This window comes from Perca flavescens, chromosome 8 (assembly GCF_004354835.1).
Source record: "Perca flavescens isolate YP-PL-M2 chromosome 8, PFLA_1.0, whole genome shotgun sequence".
NCBI classification, from domain to species: domain Eukaryota; kingdom Metazoa; phylum Chordata; class Actinopteri; order Perciformes; family Percidae; genus Perca; species Perca flavescens.
The window spans coordinates 17,457,736-17,482,932 of record NC_041338.1 but is presented as its reverse complement, the minus strand read 5'-3'; the positions used below and the strand labels follow the sequence as shown (position 1 = coordinate 17,482,932).

Genomic DNA, 25,197 nt, shown 5'->3' with positions numbered 1-25,197 from the left:
GCCAAAAACATACAACAAACCACCCCAAATGTGTGCCATGGCAGCATCCTAAAGCAAAACGCCGAACTCCCTTCATCATCAATCCTTGTAAGTCGCCCTGGATAAATGCTCAAAAAGTAGCCAGGCCTATAGAAAGAAGCAGCTTGTGTTCTGCAGCCTATTTTATTTTTTCTCTCTCATGGGCTCAGTTCCAGTTTAGAAATGCAAAAGGGAGTGGAACAAGGCTGTTAACTGAGAGGACCGGCATGGACAGTGGAGATGAACCTTCTGATATCTGATAGCATAGTCTAATATGTATTAATACGTCAATGTCATTAATAATGCCATGCATTTTAAGAATACCTTCTACATAATACTACATTTTTTCAGGATTGATTCAAAATTGATTTTTTCTTTTTTGATTTTGGATGTCCTCCATCTTTTGTCTGGTGATTCATATCTGAGGTGTTGGGTGGGTGTTGACCGGTTCAACCTGACTGTCTGGGAGCTACAAACAATATCAGCCCATCAACCAACTGCAGTTATGATTTGGACTGGGTGATAATTCAGTGTTATCATTAAGTTGAATCTTATTGATATCTGTCATAGAATTAGATCTTAAAAACACAATGTAACGTTTGATTTCTTTTGTTTTTATTATCTGATTTTAAATACCTCAGAACATGAATTTATATTAAAATTACCCTGTGGTTATTAGAACAGTATTACAGGTCCCATGACATGGTGCTTTTTTGGATGCTTTTATATAGACCTTAGTGGTCCCCTAATACTGTATCTGAAGTCTCTTTCCCGAAATTCAGCCTTGGTGCAGAATTACAGCCACTAGAGCCAGTCCCAGAATGAGCTTTCCTTAGGATGTGCCATTTCTGTGTCTGTAGCTTTAAATGCTATTGAGGAGGAGAGAGGGGGGCAAGGTGGAGGGTAGGGGTGTGGCCTTGACCAACTGCCACTTTGCTCGTTTAAAAGCCATGATGTCTCTCGCTCTCATGGGTGGGCCAAATTCTCTGGGTGGTCAAAGCAGAGAAAGGGGAGGTAACCTTGCTCCTTATGACCTCATAAGGAGAAGGTTCCAGATCGGCCCATCTGAGCTTTCATTTTCTCAAAGGCAGAGCAGGATACCCAGGGCTCGATTTACACCTATCACCATTTCTAGCCACTGGGGGACCATAGGCAGGCTGGGGGAACTCATATTAATGTTAAAAAACCTCATAAAGTGAAATTTTCATGCCATGGGACCTTTTAATGTTGTCTGCATCAACTATGCCCAGCCATGGTCATGGAGAAGACCGCTTGTGTTCTGCTTGTTTGTCAATCTGAAAGTGTACTTTTACAACAACTTTAGGGAATATGAGAATAAGATCCATTGGGTTTGGGTTTGACTTTATTATTTTATTTTATTATTATGTCAAACATGGGGCTTGCCATACACACAAGAAAAAACACTGCACCAACTTAAAACTAAAGTATTTCCTTAAGCATGTTCTGCAAGTAGGCTTGGTCTTCCATTTGCAGAAATCCTTGATTGAATATCAGTTAGCTAGGTTTGATTTGATCAGAACCTGTTTTATGTTGTATATTGTTCACTTCTGATGATTTAATTGTATTGCGGTCAAAACATATTCCAGGTGTTGTGACCTTCTTCTTGATTAAATATGAGTTTCTGTAGTTGCCACCTTCATTCTTTATTTGTTCAGCAACACTGACTATTGCTCTCATGCCAACTGTAGATATTTTTCTATTTATTCCAAACACAGACTTATTAAACTTAAGTCACTTCTTCTGCATGAAAAACCTGTCTGACACAATGTGTTCAGAGCAGCAAATCAAAAGCTTTCGTAAATTCAGTACTGGATGAATCAGTGTTGAATGATGCTAGTCAGCAACACGTTATTTTTTAGATATTAGTCATCTGCACTTAAAGCTCAGTCTAGAGTTGCACTCAGCTCGATGGTGTATTTTGCCTACAACGGTGCCTTCCAGGCAACTAACCTCAACCCTAAATGTAACCATTGCCGCGCTGCCTGGAAGGCGCCGTTAGGGGCAAAAAACACCAAACACCTTGCACTCGCTTTGAGTCACAGCTAGAAATACTAAAACAAAAATGCTCAGGCTGGGAGATGGGTTTCCGATAAAAGTTACCTGATAGGTTACCTAACTTCCATCCCTCTGTTGTGTTTACAGGCCTGAGACCCAGCAGAAAGCCCCGGTGAGTGCCCCTCCTCCCCCACCGCCCCCTCCGCCTCCCCCTGAGCCAGCAGGGCCCCCGGAGCCGGAGGAGGAGATCCTGGGCTCCGACGATGAGGAGCAGGAGGACCCCGCGGACTATTGCAAAGGTCAGAACGCCACACAGACAGACCCACACATACTGGAGTCATCTCTCCCAGCCCATTACTTCCACTTTCTACATGTGTCGTACACAGCTCAACAATGTCTCCTCTCCCTGCTTATGTCTGCAATTCTCTTCCCCATTTCTCCCTCCGTCCTGATGGGATTTGCAGCAGCGTCGTTGTAGCCATCAGTGTGAAACGCTCGGCAGTTGTGACACCAGCGTTTCAAGGTTGTTTAGTTGTTGCCAGAAAGGAGCGGCAGTCTAGTTTTCTGCAGTGGCCCAGAATGCCAAATAAAAGGCTGTGCTGTCTGCTAAGAGGTTCATTTTCAGCTGTGTTTCAAAAGGCTACACCCATTCTGTAAACACTGTAGAACTTTCCACTTCTCTTATCATTTGATATCTGTAGGTAAAATTAGTGCAGCGTGTTTTACATTTTATTTTGCTGTTACGGTTATTCTGAATATACAATGATGTCTTTTAATTATATGCTATAATACGTCATGATGTTTTGGAGGACAACTCTTGATTTCTATGAGGTTGTTTTGAAGGAAGCACAGCCAAACTGTCAGATCTCACTTCAGTAAGAGGAAATTCATCTCTGTTGTGTATTTTGGCTTCTTTTCATTGCCTGTTAAAAACAAGTGATTCTACTGATAAAGCCCTTCACATTATACCTCTTTTATTTATTTCTGAATATTTTAAGACTCAAGAAATGCATGTTGTAACCCTCTTTGGAGAAGTGCCTGCCATGTATGTATGTATGTATGTATTATTATTATTATTATTATTATTATTATTATTATTATTATTATTATTATTATTATTATGATGAGTTGTTGTAGTAGTATTATTCATTGTAGTGTTATGTGTACTCTACACATGTTGGCCACCCTTCTGGTGTGTCTGTGTTATATTACTTAAACAATTCACCAAGTTTAAGTTCAATTAAAGACACCTACGACAGATGTAAGCGAGACTTCTCTCTCTGCCAGCTGGTCGTGTCATTGTAGCAACAACAAAGAGGATTTTGATGTTTCAGGTTGAAGCATTACAAACAACCACTGATTTTTCTGTTTTGTTAACCTCTTAATAAACAGCCTCCTTATTGAACACAAGCCAAAAAATAAAATAGAAAATAAATAAATAATAAATAAAATAGTTATTGTTATTGAACTCCTTTGGTCTCTTTGGAACTTTTTGGAGTTTACTATCATCTACTGTACTATCAAGTCAGAATTAATCTAAGTGATATTCAACTCAACGATGCACATATGTTTTATTGTCTTACCTGTACTGTTCTGTTTTGTATGCACTCCTGTTACAAAAAAAATCAACTGTTGTTGTCAAGTGATATTGGAATCTTAAAATGGTTCACACAGATAGAATCACGAGGATTTGTGCTTTTGAACAATGTTTAATTTGTTCCATTTTAAGTTGAGTTGGAAAGGATGCGTAATGGATTACAAAAAGCTACACACTGCAAACACATTATCAATATACTATATTCATGTTTCTGACACGCCAGGGCAGAGGCACAATATGTAAGAACATGTAGAACACAAAGTATACATTCTAGACATTCTTGTCTAGAATGCTCAATACTAAATAATGCACAATTTTCACTAGAGCTGCAAGTAACAGTTATTTTTATTATCAATTAATTGTTTTGCCTATTAAACATTTGAAAAAAGAAAAATACCCATCATAGTTTCTCAAAATCCAAGGTGGAATCTTCAAATGTCTTTTTTTTGTGTGACAAACAGTCCAAAACCAGAACATATTCTTTTATTTAAGAAAAGCAACAAATCCACATTATAGTAATATATATAATATATATACATTGAACCAGCATTTTTCTTGAAAAACTACTGAACTACTATTGATTAATTGATTATCAAAATAGTGGTTGATTTATTTCCCTTTGATCAACTAATCGTTGGAGCTTTTAAGGAAGTATTTTGGTATCTTTATTGTAGCTTTTGTCGACACCTTGAAGCTGCTTGACATCCTCCTGGATCCATCTTTTTCATATATGTTCACATGTTAGTGTATTCTGTACAAACGTCATATATTGCACTTCTGTCCCTCAGTTGCTCTTTCTCACTAATGGATTTCATGTCATTGCCTGGTTAAGACTATCAGCCGCCTGTAACCTTCATCGTCTCTCTCTTTATCCCTCAGGAGGATACCATCCGGTGAAGATCGGGGATTTGTTCAACGGGAGGTACCATGTGATCAGGAAGCTGGGGTGGGGGCACTTCTCCACCGTATGGCTATGCTGGGACATACAGTGAGTCACACACACACACACACACACACACACACACACACACACACACACACACACACACACACACACACACAGTATAGTGGACTTATAACACATACACATTACACACATACTCACCACAAATACGTAATGAAAGAAGCCCTCAACACATCCCGACACACACAGACACACACACACACACACACACGCATGCATCTGTTGACTGTTACCACGACGACGGTTGCAACCAACACCACACTGCGCTGATACCAAAGTAATCCATTTGCACTATAATGTTGTTTCTGTGTTCACGAGGCAACCAGTGTGGATGGATGACGCTATCATGAACCCAGTGTCACCTTTCCCTGATACACACACACACACACACACGCACGCACGCACGCGCACACAAACTCATTTACTTATTCACTGGTGTTAATTACACTAATGGTGGTCATAAACTAGTGAGTTGGAGTTGGGTTACTGTACAGCCAGTCACAATCCTTGACAAATGTTATATTCAGTGTGTCAGTATTAAGACTTGTGTTGTCTTCTCTCCTACCTCCTAACATGCATAATTTACAACTTTACTGTTTTGGTTCAATCTCAACCTTCTCATAGCATCATTGTTGGCCACAGCAGGCAGCTGTGACTGTACACTACCTGCTCGGCACCAAATGGCAGAACATAGTGGAGCATTTAGCAGCTATAGAGTCACATATTTCCCTCAGGAGTTGGAAGAGACCAAAAACAGAACTATAAAAGAGTACATTTTGGACTTAGAATGATTATTTTGTCAATAAGCTGTTTGCCATCAGGGCCATTATTCACAATTACCTCACACACATACAAGTAAAACGCACCTGATGGCCCCTCATCGTTGGTAACAAGTTTGTCAAATCAACTAATAAAGTAATTATATGTCAATGTGGTGTTTACAACTTGTATCCACTGCCCCCAAGTTGCCAAACAAATCAGTTGTTGCAGGTGTAACAGTTTTGTTAGATTATCATTTGCATTGCTTTCATTTGCATCATATACTTCGATAGAATACAGGATTTGTTGCTTTGTAATGGAACAGTTTGAGATTCATGGATTTAAGATGAAAGATTTGCTTTAGACTATTCTAAACATATGTTTGAATATTAAATGTGTTGTATTTATGGTCTTTGATATTTCTTCTTTTATATACCTGTATCCATGGTGATCTGTACACTAGGATGCATCGAAGCTTGAACGTCAGACACGCCTGACACGACCCTGATAGCCGAAAACATTTGGTGAATAAAGCATGGTGTGCTGGGAAAGAGTTTTGGTTGACTTCCACCATTAGGGTTAACGTTATTTTGATTTTATGAAATGCCACATTGCAACATTTGCATTTCCAATGGCAGTGTTGGCAGTGTGAACCATATCTATGCAAATGTGTAATAAAGGCATGGTGAGGGACATTTTATAATATCGGTCACAAATATTGATTCAGACACATTAATCAGCCTAACTGGCTTAAACAACCCATAGTGTGTCAATGACTGCATGTGTCTGTGTTTGTCATTACAGAGTGAAGAACTTTGTGGCCATGAAGGTGGTGAAGAGCGCCCAGCATTACACAGAGACGGCCCTGGATGAGATCAAACTGCTGCGATGTGTGAGAATCTGATTAGTTATTTACTTATTCTTTTCATCTTCCTCTGTTCTTTTGTTTGTTCCTTGTTTTCATTTTGTGTTTCCTTTCTTTCTTACTCCTTCTCATCCTTTTCTACTACATTTTCTCATCCTTATATATACACCTTCCCTCCTGTTTCTTCCCTCTTCACACCTTGCATCTCCCACCACCCTGTTAACAAGAAACACTAAAGATACACTGGTCATTTCTCTTGCATGATGGGGGCAGAGGACATCTTCCAATCAATTTTTCTGCATCTTTATCTCCCACATCAATCTCCCTTGTCCTCTTCCTTTCCTGCTCTCTTTTCTGGTCTTTCTCTAGCTTTGTCATTCTCCTTCAGTCCTCCCATTCCCGCTTTCTTCCTCTTTCTTGTTATTCCCTGTTTTCCTGTCCTTTTTTTCTTTAATATTTTTTGTTTGTTTCCTGTCTTGATCCTGCTTTATCTTCTGTTCCTTCTTCCTGTCGTGTTTGCTTCAGCTCTTTGTCCTCTTGTCCTCCAGGTGAGAGAGAGCGACCCAGGTGACCCCAACAAGGACATGGTGGTTCAGCTGATAGATGACTTCAAGATCTCTGGCGTCAACGGCATACGTATCCCAATCAGAAGAGTGTGTGTGTGTGTGTGTGTGTGTGTGTGTGTGTGTGTGAGTGTGAGTGTGAGTGTGAGTGTGAGTGGGAGAAAGAGATATAATAATGTGAGTCCTTGACTCTCCATTCCAGATGTGTGTATGGTGTTTGAGGTACTAGGTCACCACCTGCTGAAGTGGATTATTAAATCCAACTACCAAGGTCTGCCACTGCCATGTGTCAAGAGCATTATCAAACAGGTAAGGACACTCACACCAAATCTACTTAGAGACATATATACATTGCTGACTGTATTTCCACATAATTTTTATAAATAAAATATCTGGCCACTGCAATTAACATTACATGAATTTCTCCTGAGAGTGGGGGTGCATTACAGGTCAAACAAGGGGACATGCTGGTACTTATTAAGTATTTGTCCTGAATGGAGTGGAGCTTTATCCTTACTTAATGATATTTATGTTTAAATCACATTTAGCACACAATAACAACATTGTGTTTTCAATTCATTGTGGAGAGAAATAAGTCTCTTGACAATACTACTGACAAATCTGTGTTTTCATGCGACATAAAATCAAAAAATGTGCAGTATATGACGACGATGATGATAAATGTATGATCACAAATTCATCATTCTTTCTACAAACAAAGTCAACCTATACTTATACAGAACAGTTGATTTCAATTGAATTTCAAAAAGACTTTTGTGTTTATTGACAGATTGCTAACCCATGTGGTTTGGGTAAAATTTGTGTTTTGGAGCTTTTCTCCAATCCACGAATAGTTGTTGTGTTTAAGTGCTGGTGGAAAACTCAGATGTCCAACTTTTCAGTGTAGTCATGTGGAATTGTCAAGTGGGAAATGTTTTTTTTCTTCTTTTTCTTAAAACAATTCAATTCTTTCATTATATGATACACATTTTAAACACAGGAAGCAATCTAAGATGTCATTTGACATTACTGATGATTAGTTATGTATGTTTACAATTTGGTTTAATTGATTTTTGATAGGATTTAGATTTAGAAAAAAAAATATAGGCTACCACAACCCAAGCATGCTGTACCTGCATTGTTGCAGTATTATTCATTTTCTGTGAAGCAGTAGTGCTTTTTAACTTAGGCTAAAAGTAAGTTTGTGTATTATGAAACATGCATGTGTATTAATACTGAGACTTACAGTATTTCTATCTATAATTCCTCATGGGAGATGAGGTTAAGAAAATGTTGTAATTTATTGTAAAGACTGTAAAAGACTAGTCTCTATCCTTGACATTTCACTTCCGTGATTCCTCCGTTGCAGCCGGAAAATCTGCCGGATTTCACTCATTTAGGCTGGATAGCTGTTGCCTTGGGCTTTCTTTGTGTTGGCATTTTAAATATATGATGTTTGTACGCTAGCTAGACTATCTGTCCAATCTGAGATTTCTGTTGCACAACTAAAACAACTTTTAAACGTACACGTTCCACCAAAACAAGTTCCTTCCGAGCCTATTTTGCAGCTGCACCACAGATTTTTTTTCCAGTGCTTAGCACCGTCCAAAATGATTGTGATTGGTTTAAAGAAATGCCATTAAACCAGAGCACGTTTTCCTCCCATCCCCGAATGCTATGTGGAGTAGCCAGACCCTCCTCCAGCACGCTTTGGAGGAGGGTCTGGCAAAGCGAGACTAGTAAAAGACTTGAGAGGAAAGAAAGAAAAAAACAGTGGATGAAGAAATATTATATATGAAGAGCACTCAGATAGACTCAGACAGCCAAATTCACACCCAATACTTTGGCCTAATAATACAGTGCATGCTATTGTGCAGTTCCCACTTTAGACTTCAGTACCACTGCCATCCTAAGACGCGGTGCTTTCAGGCATTTTCCCTCAGCCACCTGATGGGCATGTGAAGTTGTTCAGCCGTTTGATCCGCTGCCAGCCTCCCGCCTCTCGAAAGCCAAGCTGAAGATGAGTAGAAATTAAATTAGTCTGTTCCCTGCTTCAATCTCAAAGCCTCTGGACAGAAAGAAATGAAAGAAACGGTGAAACAAAAACATCAACAGCCTTTGCTCTCTGCCCTCAGAGAATGACAAGCATTAGAAGAATGGTTTATTTGGCTCTGAGGAAGAGATAAAGAATGAAAGGGACATATGAGAGCCAGAAAGGGAGAGAAGCTTTGTCTGCATTTATTTAGAGTGTATAAACACCTAAACAACTCTGAGCATGTTTTTCAGTAATAAAACCTGTGTCTGTTTATCTGAATGTGTTTGTAGGTCCTGCAGGGTCTTGACTACCTCCACACTAAATGTAAAATCATCCACACGGACATCAAGCCAGAGAACATCCTGATGTGTGTAGATGACGCCTTTGTTAGGCGTATGGCCATGGAGGCGACCGAATGGCAGAAGGCTGGAGCCCCCCCACCGTCTGGATCAGCAGGTAGATGCACAAACACTTACACTATGTGTATTTTGAAGCAAATAGTGCAACATTTTGGGAAGTTTGCTTTCTAGCTGAGAGTTAAATTCAATTTCAATTTATTGTTATTTATAGTGAATTACCACCATGGACCATGGTCTCAGAACACTTCACAACAACAATTTAGCCCATGTAAAAGGCAAAGTTAACTATTAAATATAAAATCAACAACACAAAAAGGAATATAATTGGAACAACAGAGGATAAGATTGTTAAAACATGAAATAAAACAACGAAGGATAGTGCATAATAAAATCAACAATAAAACAAGGGTTCAGAGGTTACGGATTTAAAACATGTCCATAATGGTTTGAATAAAGAAATGTTTTAAGTCTGGATTTAAAAATGTACACCGAGCCGAGTTAGATGAGAAGAGGCTAGACGGGCTAGCTGTTATTCCTTGTCTCTAGCCTTTATGCTAAGCTAAGCTAGCCGGCTGCTGGCTTTAGTTTCTCTCAGCAAGAAAGCGAATACATGTATTTCCCAAAACAGTTTCTTAACGTTTCAATTTATTTATGGGTTTTTCCTAAACTTTGCTTAAAAATTAGCATTTAATTTAGTTTGCAAAGAAAAAACAAAATTTTTTGGAGTAACATTTAACTCTGCATGTGGTAAAGTCCTTTGTTGTTTGTGTTAGTGTTTTATTTACGCAAGATGCGTAGCTTCTTCACAGAAATTTAGATTGTATGTAATAGGTGAAGCTTACAGTACATGTAGTAGGTTTGTAGCTCATTATCCTGATTTGAAATTGACATTTATAGTTAATGAAAATAAATCATGAATGGAATTGTCAAAAATGTAATACAACTTTAGTTTGATATGTTTCATGAATGGAAAAAAACTACCATGTTTAATATTAAAGTGCTCAGTGAAGGGAAAAGGATTCACAGAGAATACTTTTGTGCCTCCTCAGTTTCTTGCCTTTTTGAAACCACACAGGGATATCTTGCTTTTCCATCTCCTATCAAGTTCCTTGACTGAAAAAAAATCAAGTTCTTAAAAACAGTCTTGACAAACTCGACATGAACCCTGTCCTCTCGGTGAACCCCTTCATGAGCTGTCGATTGCTTACATCAGCCGATGGAGTCTCTTTGAGCCTTAGGGCAACCAATTATACTGCTTACATTTCTACGCAATTAAAGTGAGGCACAAAACCATCAACTGTCAAAACAGAAGGGCTCGGCGGTGACAGAATGTGTCTGGGATTGAAGAGGCAAAATAAAAAAAACGTTTTTATTGTCATTAACATAAGTGCAGATGTGTTTTATAGCAACATGCATTTTATTTCAGCTTGTTTCATTTAACGTTTGTGTTTCAGAAAAGATCGAAGGTATGTTGGAGAAAAATGACAACATAGTTTGGATTGTTTGTGTTATAACAAATTTATTTAGCCGCACTTTGTCTGTTGAGCATATTAAGAAACAATTAATGGAAAATATGAAAGATTGATCATATTTCATTTTTAAATACTATATGTTTGGAACAATATTTTTCACTCTACTGTAACTCCTTTTGAGGTTTATTATCCAAATTTGGATCAGTGAGATGATTGAGGTGAGAAAATACTGTACTATACAGGAGCTATACATTCTCAGGCACAAGAAGAATAAACCGTTTTTATTATGGATCTGGGACTAGCAAAGCGAATAATTGTTTTTGCAATTCTCTCACTTCACCTACAGATTTTGTATGTATACTGTAAGGTCTATAAAGGAAACGTGTACAAAACCAACTATCTCTTTTCCAGGCGATTGGAATATTGAACGTGGTGTGAACTTGGTTGTGTGACAGATTGAAGTTAGTGAAACTTTGGAGCCTCTGATTGTTGTTTTTCTTTGTCTGTCAGTTAGCACAGCCCCCCAGCTCAAACCGGTGAGTACAACAGATGTGAGTATAAAATGGGAGGAACGCACACACACACACACACACACACAAACATAAGCACACACAAAGTCAAAATGTAGGTTCTAACTGGTTTCAAAGCTCCTACTACTCTACATTAGCAATGTTTATTGGTGATGGCGCAGTGGATATGACCCATGCCTTTGGTGTGGGAGATCTGGGTTCAATTCCCACTGTGATACATCAACCAATGTGTCCCTGAGCAAGACACTTAACTCCTAGTTGCTCCTGAGGCGTGCGACCTCTGACATGTATACCATTTGTAAGTTGTTTTGGATAAAAGCGTCAGCTAAATGACATGTAATGTAATGTTTAATGAATCTCCAATATCCCTAATAAATGGGGTTGCAGCAATTTTCAGACTTTAAAAAATACTGTACTGGATGCAGTCAAATTAGAAATTTGTTTGATTGCATGTTCCCGTCAGGGCCTTTTAAGAAGTGTACAATTTTCCGAACCTGTAAATGGACACTTGATCCCTCGAAAACAATGAAAACATGTTTTTTAATGGACAGTGATGATATTTCAAATGGACTTACATTTAATATCAATATACAGTGGAATTTTTAGTGGACGTTACTTACAAATCATAACCTATGATTCGAATAAATGTCAAAAAGTTTGATTCCTTGAATACCTTGTATTCATTAATGGTCTTGCCTCCCCTGTGACTCTCCCTCTCCCGCCCTGTTTTTTGTCCCAGGTGGGGAAGATCTCGAAGAACAAGAAGAAGAAGCTGAAGAAGAAACAGAAGCGGCAGGCAGAGCTGCTGGAGAGGCGGATGCTGGAGATCGAAGCCCTGGAGAGAGAGGCCGAGAAGAGGGAGGAGAGAGCCAAAGACGGGGAAGAGAAAGGGGAGCATGAACACAACCTGTCTTCACCCCTGCAGCCACCGCCACCACAGCTGGGCCCCAGCATGGCTCTGGGAGAGAGCGACGAGGATGATGATGATGACGAGGAGGATGGGGAAGATGAGGAAGAGGAGGGAGGCGAGAAGGAGAGGGAGAGAGAGCGGGAGAGAGAGAGGGAGAGGCCCATCAGGTTGACTAATCATACATGTGAGTCATATCAAGTTTTCCCCAGGTTGAGTGCTGTTGTCCTGACAAGGGTTAGACATCACTTTATTAAAATCTGATATCAGGAATTAATGCTATCCACCCATGACAAATGCAGCATTAACATTAAATTAACATTACAGAGCTTTACTAAATATTGAGATAATCAAAAGGTATTTTCTTTGGCTGTATCCATCACCACTGATCCCCCCCCCCCCCACACACACACACACACACACACACACACACACACACACAAATGTATTTACTTAAAAATAAATAAATAATAAAGTAGAATTCATAAAAAATCATTACAATTAATTGAAAACACATTAAAGTTAAGTGCCTGACTCATAACGTCATTCCTGCCAGTTAAGTAACACATTTAGTTTGGGTTGCTCCATTTTACTGTATTCAGGTTGTCAACAACTAGAAAGGTGATTTTTCTAAATCAAAGATCTGCAGCATGACTGAGTGTGTGAGTATGTGTATGTGCAGTAGGTTTGTGCAGTCTGTTTGTGAATGAATAGGAGGTGGAATGGCTCCAACCACTTGGCCCACGCTAGCACCACTGTGTATGGGAGGCTAGGCTGATTCACAAAAGAAAATGCAGTCTTTCTCCGTCTCCCTACTTCACCTTCTGTTTCTTTCATGCTCCTTTTCTCTCATTTGCCTCTTTCTCTCCAATCTCTTTACATGCTTTTTCACTCACTGCCTACACTGTCTTTGACTGAGTTCATATCTCCTTCCCACCCACTTTCTCTCTCCACTGTTTTTCCTTTGGTCTTTCCATATTAGGTGCGGCGCCTCCCCAGGAGCAGAGCGAGCCACCCCACATCACTGATGAAGACCCTGATGAGGAGGTGGAAGAGGAGGACGAGCCCACGCATACCGCTGAAAAAGATGCACCCATTCCCCCGACCACAGATGCTTGTGATGGAGATCCAACACAAGCAGAGGTAGAGGGCAAGGAGGGGGAGGAGGAGGATGAGGAGGACGAAGAGGGGTTGAAAGGGGCACAGGATGAGAATGAGGAAGAGAAGGGGGAGGGGAAGGAAGAGGAGGAGGAGGAGGGAGAAGAAGAGGAAGAGGAGGAGGAGGAGGAGGAGGAGGAGGAAAAAGAGACTGAAAGAGAGGAAAAGGAGACTGAGGAGCCAAAGAGTGAGAGCAAAACAGAGGAGGTGGCAGTGGTAGAGGAAGAGGAGTCGAAGGAGCAGGAGGGGGAGGATGAGGAGGACGAGGATGAGGATGAAGAGGAGGAGGAGGAGGATGAGGACGAGGAAGACGAGGACGACGACACGACCACGGAACTCCTCACAGAAACCACCTGTCCCATCAAACCCCACAACAACAAAAGCAATTCAGCCAAAACCAATGGTCACGTTTTGTTGGGACCTGAGGGACTGAAACCAAACCCTGGCAATCCCCCCCCTCCCTCGCCCACCCCCGAGCATCTCCTCTGCCCCCTGGTGGAGTCCGAGCTCAGCTACACAGACAGGGACCACTCTCTCAGCTCCGGTTATGAGATGTATAATGGTGACCTGGGCGAGCCGGGGCTTACCAACGGTGGCAGCGACCGCCACCCGGCCATCATGCCTCTCTTCCCCGACTTGCCCCTGGATCCTATGCCGGGAAACCCCACTTCTGTTGGAACGGCAGACATTGGAGCAGGCCAGTCACCCAACAGCCCCACCGCTGACCGCAGTCGCACTGTGTCGTCCTCGAGCACGGGAGACACACCCAAAGGTAAGATGTGCTGACTGTACATCCACTGATTTACACAACTAAACTATTATTTTCTCACAAAATTACAGATTTACAAACTCAAGAAATCCATACCAGCCCGAAAGTGTTCAGTATAATGTTAAGTAAATCTCTTCAAATCCTCCTCACGCCGACAATTTTTACACTACCTTTTTACCAAAATGTATAAAAATGTATCCTCTTTCAAACAATGCAACTATCTAAGCAAATAGACTTACACATGTTGCGCTACGAGCATCAAAGTGACAGGAGTACCATCTAAATGCCCCATTAATAATATATAATATAATATTAACATTTTAGGAGCAAAACAGAGAAAAAGGACTTTATTAATATATAACACGCAAACATATATTACAGCAATGTGTTCAACAGAATCCACTCTTTTTCATAATGTAAAAATCTAGGCAATTTGAATTATTGAGTAATCTAGAATACTAGAATTTGAGTGGTGCCTCTCAGCTTCATCTTTATTAAATAAACTGTCTGGCCCAGGAACCCCTCCCCTAATTTCAATACTTTTCGTTGTTTACAGTATATATATATGGCATCCTTTTTGATTATTCCAACTCTTCATACTCCTTCAGCTGCTCCTTCGTATAAAGTTAAGCCAACAATGTTGTTCAGCTCCCAACTGTCCAGTTACTAAAAATTAATCCACACCTTCCAGCCAATCAGAATCCAGAATTATGGTTATGGTATAAGAAATAAATCACATAATCACACAAATTGTGTTGAATATATAGGCCTAAATTACTTTATCATTTGTGAAATAATTTAAAACAAATGCATGTTATGTAATGTTATTTCATCATTCTTACTCTCATAATAATAAGTTTTGCTGGAGGACATTTTTATTTAATAATAGCTTTTCTTCTCAGTTTTATTTAATGTCACATTTTATTTTATATTGTCACTAAGAAGCACTAAAAACATGTTTTTATATGAAGATATCGATAAAATATATGAAAAAAAATGATTTCAAATCAAACTGTTTACTAATTATGATGAAAAAACTCATACTAATGTAAATCATTTCTTTAAAGATATCACAATTTATTGGTTTATTGGTTTAACACTTTGGGGCTAAAAAAAGAAGAAGCTTTCTTTCATATTTCTTTCATAACAAATGATTTAGTGCTGCCTGATTTATGCTTCCTTCTTGCCAATTTCGCTATTGATTTTGATCTACATGTAAACGAGAATTTTACTTAGATAGATGAAGAAAAGGAAAAAAGCATAATGATAATAAATTTAGATGTTAGGTGAGGTAACGGATCAGCAGAAAATGAATAACGCTCACTGTGTTTTGACATTCTATCTTATACATTATAGCTGCCAGTTTCTCATTATTAGGTTTTTGTGTCCACATATCTGCTCTGGGTAGTAATGACTCACCACTGCCATTACTCATCCACCCACAGTGATTATTTTATTATCATTAACTTGAACTCTAACTTTATAGTACTAGGATAACTTCTAGAATCATATCTCCAGAGCTTAATAAGCATTTTAAACCAAAACGTGCAAACACCACGTAAAGCCAGTGAAACAACATGACTAAATTGAATTCCTTGTTAAAAAGCTGAAGAGTCCCTGGTCCATGATACATCTCTACTTACTGTATGTGTTAACCCTGTTCTTTCCCACTCCATCCTCTCTCAGTCAGGGCCAGAGCTGCAGATCTCCTGATCAACCCACTAGACCCACGCAACGCTGAGTCTATTCGAGTCAAAATCGCTGATCTCGGAAATGCCTGCTGGGTGGTAAGACACAGTGTTTGGAATTTGATATTACTTGATTTGAGGCATATTTTTTACATAAATAAATTAAAGCCTTTTTACATTCTGTTGAAGCAGCAGCACATGGGTAAAATTGTCTTTTATTATAAATCATTGACATTCAAACTCCACAAAATCCAGTATGACATGAGGATCTGGCTGGACCTCTCGCTGGAGTTTTTTCTGGAGATTATTATTAACAATATATATATATATATATATATATATATATATATATATATATACAATAATATATTAATATATATATATATATATATATATATATATATATATATATACACAGTACAACATATATACAGTACAGGCCAAACGTTTGGACACACCTTCTCATTCAATGTGTTTCTTTATTTTCATGACTATTTATTTACATTGTAGATTCTCACTGAAGGCATCAAAACTATGAATGAACACATATGGAATTATGTACTTAACAAAAAAGTGTGAAACAACTGAAAACATGTCTTATATTTTAGATTATTCAAAGTAGCCACCCTTTGCTTTTTTGATAACTCTGCAAACCCTTGGTGTTCTCTCAATGAGCTTCATGAGGTAGTCACCTGAAATGGTTCTCACTTCACTGGTGTGTTTTGTCAGGGTTAATTAGTGGAATTTTTCCCTTATTAATAAAAAAGCAAAGGGTGGCTACTTTGAAGAATCTAAAATATAAGACATGATTTCAGTTATTTCACACTTTTTTGTTAAGTACATAATTACATATGTGTTCATTCATAGTTTTGAAGCCTTCAGTGAGAATCTACAATGTAAATAGCCATGAAAATAAAAGAAAACGCATTTGAATGAGAAGGTGTATCCAAATTTTTGGCCTGTACTGTATATATATTATATATTATATTATATTACATTACATTACATTATATATGGCAACATGAGTGGTGATATCTCAATAATGTGATCACATTTGTGTGTGTCAAGATATCCTTGTTATAAGGAAAACAAAAAAACAGTAATATGAATAGACATACAAGTATAATTAAATGTATCCCTCTCCTCTCCTCTCCTCTCCTCTCCTCTCCTCTCCTCTCCTCTCCTCTCCTCTCCTTTCCTCTTTACAGCACAAGCACTTTACAGAGGACATCCAGACAAGACAATACCGTTCCATTGAAGTCCTGATAGGAGCTGGTTACAGCACTCCTGCAGACATCTGGAGTACTGCCTGCATGGTAAGGACAAATGCATATAACCAGTACATTAATCTCATATCCACTTTCTTTTAAAGTATACACACTCAGTATGGACCCGAGTACAGTACTCTATTTGGTCTCTTGTAGGCTTTTGAGCTGGCTACTGGAGATTACTTGTTTGAGCCTCACTCTGGAGAGGACTACTCCCGTGATGAGGGTGAGTATTTCAATCTTTATGACGTACACACACATTTGATTTCCAAATATAAAAACAGAAAACTTCTTATTTGTTAAGTGTTCCACATAGCTGAATATTGTATCTCAAGACTGTAGGCTTCATTTACATTATATTCTAAATGTTGACTTAAAGATGAAAGGTGTACCACAGAAATGCAAGTGTCTTAAATGTTTTATGATCTGTTCTAATTAAAAACCGTAATCGGTTTAATGTATTTTCAAATGAAAATTTGTGTCCATGCACTATTTAACCTCAATTTTCTTTACAGATTTTCTCCATTGTTCAGATGCATTGCTGCAAACTGTGCTTTAACATGCAGTGATGCAGTCACAGCTTGCAATTGCATTCACTTAACTTTTAGTAATTGTTTTTTCTTTTTTAAAGAACAAAAGTGCAGACACTGAGTACAGATTTGTTGTTGCAACATTGTCTTTTTAGACACCAGTATTTTATTTTGTTGATTGTACAGTATGGGGAGTTTTAAGCATATATTTGTTGTTTTGTAAGCATGTCATCTATATAAGATGGGGTTATTGTTTATAACCATGCATCTGAACAATGGATAAAAACGTTGATAGATCAATACCAATTGAATTCTAAATTGATATAAATGGCCAACTTAAGCTTAGTTTAAACTATAGCCATCCCTCTCCCCAAATCCCACTATCCACTGTCAACTGTAAATCCTGTTCTTTTACTCTGCTGCTATGCCTCCACCCATCTTCACCCTGCTGTATACCTAAACCTGGATTGTTTAAATGTTATTGATACACAGAGAGCTCACATACCTCCTGTCATTGGCAAATGTATAGACTTATGCATTATAACACATCAGTTTCCAATACACTGTAAATGGTGACAGTTAGTAACTGCAGCATGAAGGCAACATTAGCCAGTTACTGTATCCCATGAGTATACTGTATGTGCATTGATATCCTGGTCACATGTTACTCTATCAAGCAATACAGTCCCTATATTTGCAACCTCATCCTCACCTCTATCTCTTCATATCCTGTGATCTTTGATCTTACCAGCTCATTGTGTTATTTTTGTCATTGCATGTGACACACTTAACCTCATTTTGCATGTTTTTGCACGGGCATTAAGCCAGTGTCAGTTTTCTCATGACATCCTGATTTACACCTTTGATCTCCTGCCATTGAGGCCAAATTGAAAATCTAACCTTGGGTTCCAGTTCATTCAAATCTGAATGCATGTCACTTTTATTTCAGGGCTGATCATTTAATTTCATCACCTCTGCTGTGGAGGCACAGCTCACTAACACAGGTTTTTCTCTTTTACTGTCTGTGACTGTCTCTTTTTTTCCTTCCTTTCCCCTCTCTTCTTCTTATTCCTCCCTGAACCCTCTGTGATCTTTTCTACCTGTCCCTGTTTTTATTTTCCTTCCCACAATCCACCCTCTTTACAATTTCCATACATTTTACTTTTATCTCCTTCTCTTTCATTTAAGTTTCCCCTCCCTTGTCTTTACCCTTTCTCTCTTTTGCATGTCCTTCTCTTTTTTTTTGGCCCTTATCCCCCCCCTCCCTCCCACCCTCTCTCCTCCGTAGACCATATAGCCCACATCATAGAGCTGCTGGGCTGTATTCCGAGGCACTTTGCGCTCTCCGGAAAATATTCCCGGGAGTTCTTCAACCGAAGAGGTAGCGCTGGCCAGAGAGCTGGTGGGACTGGGACGCACAGATGTCTGAAATGGACAGACATGGACACTAGCAGCAGTCGGGACACCTTATAAACTTAAAGCTTAGGTTGCTGTGGATTTGATTTCGGTAGTTATTGGGTGTATTTATTGCAATTGTGACTGAAAACCGTGAGGAAAAAATAAAATCCTCACCACTTCAAGGTGCTCCAGTAGGCCGTGTGTCCATGCAGTACGCCAAGGCAGCAGTGTGTGTCAGTCCCATACAGCCAGTCGTGGTGATGTGTGTGTGCATGCTGTAATGATGAATCGTGCCTGTTCCCTCTGTGATGTATGTGGTGGTGGGCAGACCACATCGCTCTGATCATGGAGCTAATTGGGAAGGTCCCACGGAAAATGGTCGCAGCCGGGAAGTTCAGCCGAGAGTTTTTCTCCAAGAAAGGTAAAACACACCGTGGTCAGTGGTTGGTTAGGTGTAGGGCAGGCCTGCTATAGGGATAGCTGTTGTATAGGAGGAACTGAGTAGAGGTCTTGAGATGAAAGTGTTTTGTATAGTTAAGTCTGTAGTACTGCCACAGTATTCTGAATTAAGTCAGGTCAGATAGTTTCAGGTTAGTTGCCAATCACAGCCAAAATGCATGGTTAATTGTAGGGCTGGGCGATGATTAATTATTATAGTTTATGGAGTTGTATTGGTATTCTATCATCATGATGGGAACATTTTCTTTCTTAGATTGAAGAACCCACAATAAATAAAACACTAATGAAAAAAAAGCACACTTGCTCTGGCCTGAAGTAAAGTGAGATTATTTACAAAAACATGTTCACTGGTAAAGTCACAAGCATTCTAAAACATACATCACAAAAAAAATGATTTCAAGCAAATTGAGATTTCAAAACAAAACGTTTTGTTGTACACATTTGACTTTTTTTTTCTTCTGAATTACAGTGGTACATAGTTCATTACTTTGAACATCAATTTAATTATTTTACATGCGATTTTACCTCGATTTCCCATGTTGTGACATACTGGACATACCCGTATTGGAAACCTATTATTAATATTGTAAATAATACAGGTTTCAGTTTTATCGCCCATCCCTACTAAATTGACATTACGTTGATGTGATTGCCTACATTTTCTGGCACTGGAATGCAGCAAAAAATGTATCAAATCGGTCAAATTATCTGACTACAATCAGATGTTATTTTTCTAAATAATCTGAAAATGTATTATCTTAATATAGACTATAGCAAACTAGCAATATATAGTCAAATGTTTTGCCTTATAACGTTCTTATCAGAGTTTTGCAAAAACAACCAATTTAACCTAGAAGTAATGAATCACTACAGACTGTATATCAAAGTTATGATCAGTAACTTCATTTTTGTAAGCAAAAGCCTCCACACTTTAAAGAAGGAGCTAGTCTACTCTGGCAATAGCATCAGAATAGCAGTATTAACGAGAACAATGACCGTAAAGTCATACTCGCAGAACAGCAAGGCTTTACTGCATCGAAGGTCTTTAGTGTGTCCTACACCTCTCTGATTCCGCTCATCTTGGAGCCTGGTAAGTGTATGGATCTGTGTTCGGTACAGCTGATAACCCCTGCACTCTCTCATTTATTCTCTTTTTTTTCTTTCTCTCAATCTCCTTCCCTTTCTGCTCATATATTTTTCATAATGTGTCATGAGACCTTAATATTCTGCCTTTGATGTTGTCTCTATCTGAGGTCTGAGTCTGCACTTGATGTCTCAATGTTCTCCCTTTTATCCCTTGGTGCTCTGTTAATCTGGTCTGACTTTCTTGCTCTCTCTGGGCTTTTTTCTGTCTGCCGTGCTGCCTTGCAATCGAGTGGCTTCATTACCTTGTTTCCTTCATGCACACTGATCTGTATTGAACTTGCGGGGAAGTAGATACATTAATTTGAAACAAAACAATTAAAACATAATTGTATACATAATACAATATGTATACAATACATAATCTGTATAAGAGTACAGACCTAAATATTATAATACAGTAATTTGTGACAAGCAATGTCTCCTTGAATGCCAAAAAGTCTTGATGGTTTCCTTTCCCCCATCTTGTGTTCTCCAATCAGTATATAGGAAGGAGAGGTTACCATGGCAGCCATGGTTTAGACTGCACCTTTGGACCTTTGGATCGCCTCCATTATTGATCATTCTCTCATGCTTTTTTCTTCTCCGTTAGTCTTGTGCTCCCAGCCAATCATTTTCCTTCTCTCTCTAATAATGAACACCTTCCTCTCTTTGTCTCTTTACATTACATCACCACTTCTCTGTCTCTTTCTATCCACATCTCGCCCTCTGTTCTTGTGGTTTGCATCGAAGAACTCTACAGGTTTTCACTCCATCGTTACAGCACCTCACTGAGTAGCACACGCTCAAACAGAGAGGCTGAACTAATCAGTGAAATCGGCTGCTGTAGTGTTTGGCTGGAGCCTGCAGAATCATGGCCTGCTATGGCATCGGATTGAGGAGTCAGTGCACCCAAATAACCGACCTACCTTTTGTGGAATCTAGCAATGCAGATAGTTTTGTTGGGTGTACAAAACATTGAAAAATATTACATTTGAAAAGTCAAGCGCAAGATTTATTTATTTTTTAACGTGGTCCTGGTTACTCTGGGTTACCATATTGATACTTCAAGTATAAATACTACCAATACCAAGTATTGTTTTAAGTATCAATACTAGCTTTAATAGGATCGATGCCCAAAAAAAGGATCTGTCTTATGTTAGATCACATTCTTCTTACATGATAGTACATTTGTTGCTTTTAATAATATATATATATATATATATATATATATATATATATATATATATATATATTTTTATTATTATTATTATTATTGTTGTTATTGTTTTTAATAATAATAATAATAATAATAATAATAATAATAATAATAATAAATCAATATCTGTAATTCTGGCCCTGGTGTTATTTGACAGTTTTCATTGTAACTAAGCAAAACCAAAACCCTGTGAACACTGCTGAATGTGTGTTCTGTAGATTATTAGTGTTTCAGGAAAAATATTAAGTACATTTGCTTTGCTGTGAGCAGCATAGATTCAATTTTGTTTAACTCGACTGTACTGGGATCGATTCACAAATCTCAGAGATATCTTAATCAAATCGTAAAACTTAAACTATCTTTATGTCTAGCTATCACTCAAATTAAATGATAAGGCTGGTGTGGTTCTATATTTTTCTTATTTCAACAAATCCCATGAAACAAACAAAATCAACAATGAGTTGGTTTGTCTGTCAATACCTTCTGACGTCCTTCCCTGTCTGTGGCACTCAGCCCTAAGTCCATTTGTTCCTAAAGAGGATGTAAATCGTTAAAAGTGGCTCACATTATATATATCATATGTAGTTTCATTTTATTTCTGAAAATAAGGCAAGTCCTTTCCTAAAACATCTGGCATCGTAGTTTTTAGCAAGCATTACTCAAACAGGAGTAAATAGTAAGGTAGTTATTTGTTGAGGACTATTTTCAGCCGTATGTTAATTTACACATAATAAGCCACAGTGCACTTTAATCATAATGGAGGAACATGTCAGCCAGTACAAAGGTGTGGCATATTGATGAGTTTTTAATAGTTTTTGGACAACAGTGGAGCTCCATAGCACAAAGAAATAAGATGGCTTTGGTTACCCAGACAATACTTGCAGAATCCATTCATCGTTTAAAAAGTACAAAAAAATAAAAAAATAAAAATAAACTGCGTTTTTCTTGGAATTTGGGTGAACCAACGCTCTAAACTGTCTGTTTTGTTGCTGTCTGTTATTTCTGTGTTCCTTTAGTTGTAAAGTGCACTGAGACCATGTCTAATGGTGATTTTTGAACTTTGCCACTCTCTTTTCTCCCCACATCCTCCTTCTATCATTGACTTTGCTCCCTATCGCCCCCTGCAGGTGAGCTGCGGCACATCACCAAGCTGAAGCCGTGGTCCCTGTTTGACGTTCTGGTGGAGAAGTACGGCTGGGCACACGAAGACGCCGGCCACTTCACCCACTTCCTTCTGCCCATGCTGGAGATGGTGCCCGAGAAGAGGGCCTCTGCCGGCGAATGCCTCAATCACCCGTGGCTCAACTCGTAGCCGCAATCTCTGATCAGACGCCCTCCTCCCCTTGTCCACCAACCGTTAGCCCAAACATCACCTGCTGGTGGCAGCCTATGGAACAACAGCATGGAGACAAACAGAGTCAGAGTAGATGATTAAGACTTCTTCTTTCTTGCCCTATCCCACGCATCCATTACATGCTTATCTGAGTAGGCTTAAGTCCCACACAAGCCCCTCATCTTTTCCTATAAGGAATGTGAAGACAAGCTTATGGAGATAACATGACATAGTAGCTGTGTTTTCCAAAACATCTCCCCAAAAGATAATTTGAAGATGGATCCTGCTCACGTAAATGGGAGAAGTCAGGCACTATCTGGAAGTGATTTGCTTTCCTTCTTCTCTTCTGTCGTCAAGATGTCAGCCAGTCCCTTCCATCTAATCTCCTCCAAATTCTCAGTTTTACCTTTCCTTGGATCCAGTCATGGACCACTGACAGCTGCTGATCTTTTTAATGATGTGAAAGAAAAGTCAACGAGAAGCTCCATCTGCCATGACCTTTACATAGCCAGGGCCTCAGAGACGGACATGTTTGTGTGTTTTTGGGAGAGATATGTGCCTGTGCTCAAGATCTGCCAACATGGACCCAAGTTTACACCATGATTTCTTCCACAAATCCAATCCCAAAAAGCCCCTCTTACCTGTTTGGTTACCCATTTACCCCCCTCCAAAATGAGCTGCTCGCTCCTGCTGGGGGCCACCTCAGAGAACTGGAGGGCAGCCAGTCCTCCAGGGAGCAGCCCACTGACAGTTGCCACTCTGACAAAGACGAACAGAAAAAGTGCAGGATGAGCAAAAAGAAAAACAACAAAAATGCAATCAATTCAACGCAGTGGAGGACCGCTTGGTCTTTAAAGACTATTTTTAAAATGCATGGAGAGACTGATGGATCAGCATGAATGGATATGACAAAAGGGGCAATGGATGCATTATTTTATTTGTGCATTTAGCTGGTTTCTTTCCCATTTCATCACCTCTCTTGGACATACTGTCAGAAAGAATTCTGTTAGGATATTTTGGTGCCCCCTCTGAGGAAGCTAACTATGTTACAACCCCTTCTTCTCCAACTTTTGACATTCCTAAATCTTGGTCCTGTGCCATCATTCCTGACTTTGATTTCCTGGAACACTTCTGTTGAGTCCTTTTGTGGCACGTTTACCTGATCTGATTGGTACTATTCCCCCCTTTTTTCCCTATAGAGGAACCCTTTGATCCCTAAGCTACTCCAGAAAGGGGATGGTCACGTGGATGTTGCACTTGTCTTTGTAGATGTCCTTCAGGGATTTGAAACCTTTGTACATAGAACTGAGATCTTGCAACGCAGATAAGCAACTGTGGACAAAGTTTCAACACACAAGCATCATTCCAAAAACAGAAGATGATGGTGGCATATCTTGACTTCCTCTGATACAGTGGGGGGCGGGGGGCCATAGCTCCGGCCCCGGAGGAATGTTCAGACTGAACAGTGCCACCTGGTGGCTGAATGAGAGTACTGCATTGCCACACACTGCTGCTGCTCTCAGTGCCAACGCTCCAGACGTTCCACTATACAGTATCTCTCCACTTAATCTTTATTTCTCTGTCATACACACACATACACCCTTGCATCATCACAATTAGTCCAGTTGCCTATTTTTCGCAATAAATGAAAAAAAGATGAGTATAAGTAAATTGTGAGATATTTTTAAAAACTATTTAATTCATAAAAAAAGAAAAGAAAACTTCTCTCTGGTTGTTGTGACCGTGACAGAATCTCGTCTTATACTGAGGTGATTGTGTTTGTCTTTTAGAGATGTTTTTATTTCTTTTGTCATTATTATTAATTATTATTGAAAGATTTTTTTTACACAGCTGTCACCTCTCCCCTCCCTCCTTACTTGAACAGTGCTGCTCTGTCAGGGCTCTTGATGGTGAATCACCATTGGTGATACAAAAAAATTCAACAGTTTTGCAATAAAGGGTATGTGATGAGTTTTTTTTGCACCAAAACCTCCTGATCTCACTCTTTCAGCCATGCTGACTGTTCTTCCTGATGACATTGACAGAATCGCGTCTCTTGTCTGTGTTTTTCATTGACAGATTTAATAAAATTGTAAATTAATGGATCCTGTGCCCTTGATGTAGTGAATTTTCTGCTTTGAAGCTACAACTGTGAACTACTTAAAGGA

General features: G+C 39.1%; 1 protein-coding gene across 1 annotated transcript in view; it reads left to right on the top strand.

Moving 5' to 3' along the window:
* srpk2 (SRSF protein kinase 2) overlaps positions 1 to 25,134 on the top strand; it is a 70,848-nt gene extending 45,714 nt beyond the window's left edge. Inside the window, exons 3-18 of the mRNA XM_028584518.1 lie at positions 2,182 to 2,333; positions 4,511 to 4,619; positions 6,159 to 6,246; positions 6,768 to 6,855; positions 6,985 to 7,091; positions 9,108 to 9,273; positions 11,159 to 11,184; positions 11,918 to 12,272; positions 13,068 to 13,343; positions 13,398 to 14,015; positions 15,699 to 15,799; positions 16,909 to 17,016; positions 17,125 to 17,194; positions 18,787 to 18,879; positions 19,225 to 19,317; positions 22,824 to 25,134. Of these exons, the coding sequence (XP_028440319.1) occupies positions 2,182 to 2,333; positions 4,511 to 4,619; positions 6,159 to 6,246; positions 6,768 to 6,855; positions 6,985 to 7,091; positions 9,108 to 9,273; positions 11,159 to 11,184; positions 11,918 to 12,272; positions 13,068 to 13,343; positions 13,398 to 14,015; positions 15,699 to 15,799; positions 16,909 to 17,016; positions 17,125 to 17,194; positions 18,787 to 18,879; positions 19,225 to 19,317; positions 22,824 to 23,008 (2,635 nt within the window). The 3' untranslated portion in view covers positions 23,009 to 25,134. The remainder of the gene's footprint in view (positions 1 to 2,181; positions 2,334 to 4,510; positions 4,620 to 6,158; positions 6,247 to 6,767; positions 6,856 to 6,984; positions 7,092 to 9,107; positions 9,274 to 11,158; positions 11,185 to 11,917; positions 12,273 to 13,067; positions 13,344 to 13,397; positions 14,016 to 15,698; positions 15,800 to 16,908; positions 17,017 to 17,124; positions 17,195 to 18,786; positions 18,880 to 19,224; positions 19,318 to 22,823) is intronic.
* The last annotated feature ends 63 nt before the right edge of the window (positions 25,135 to 25,197 follow it).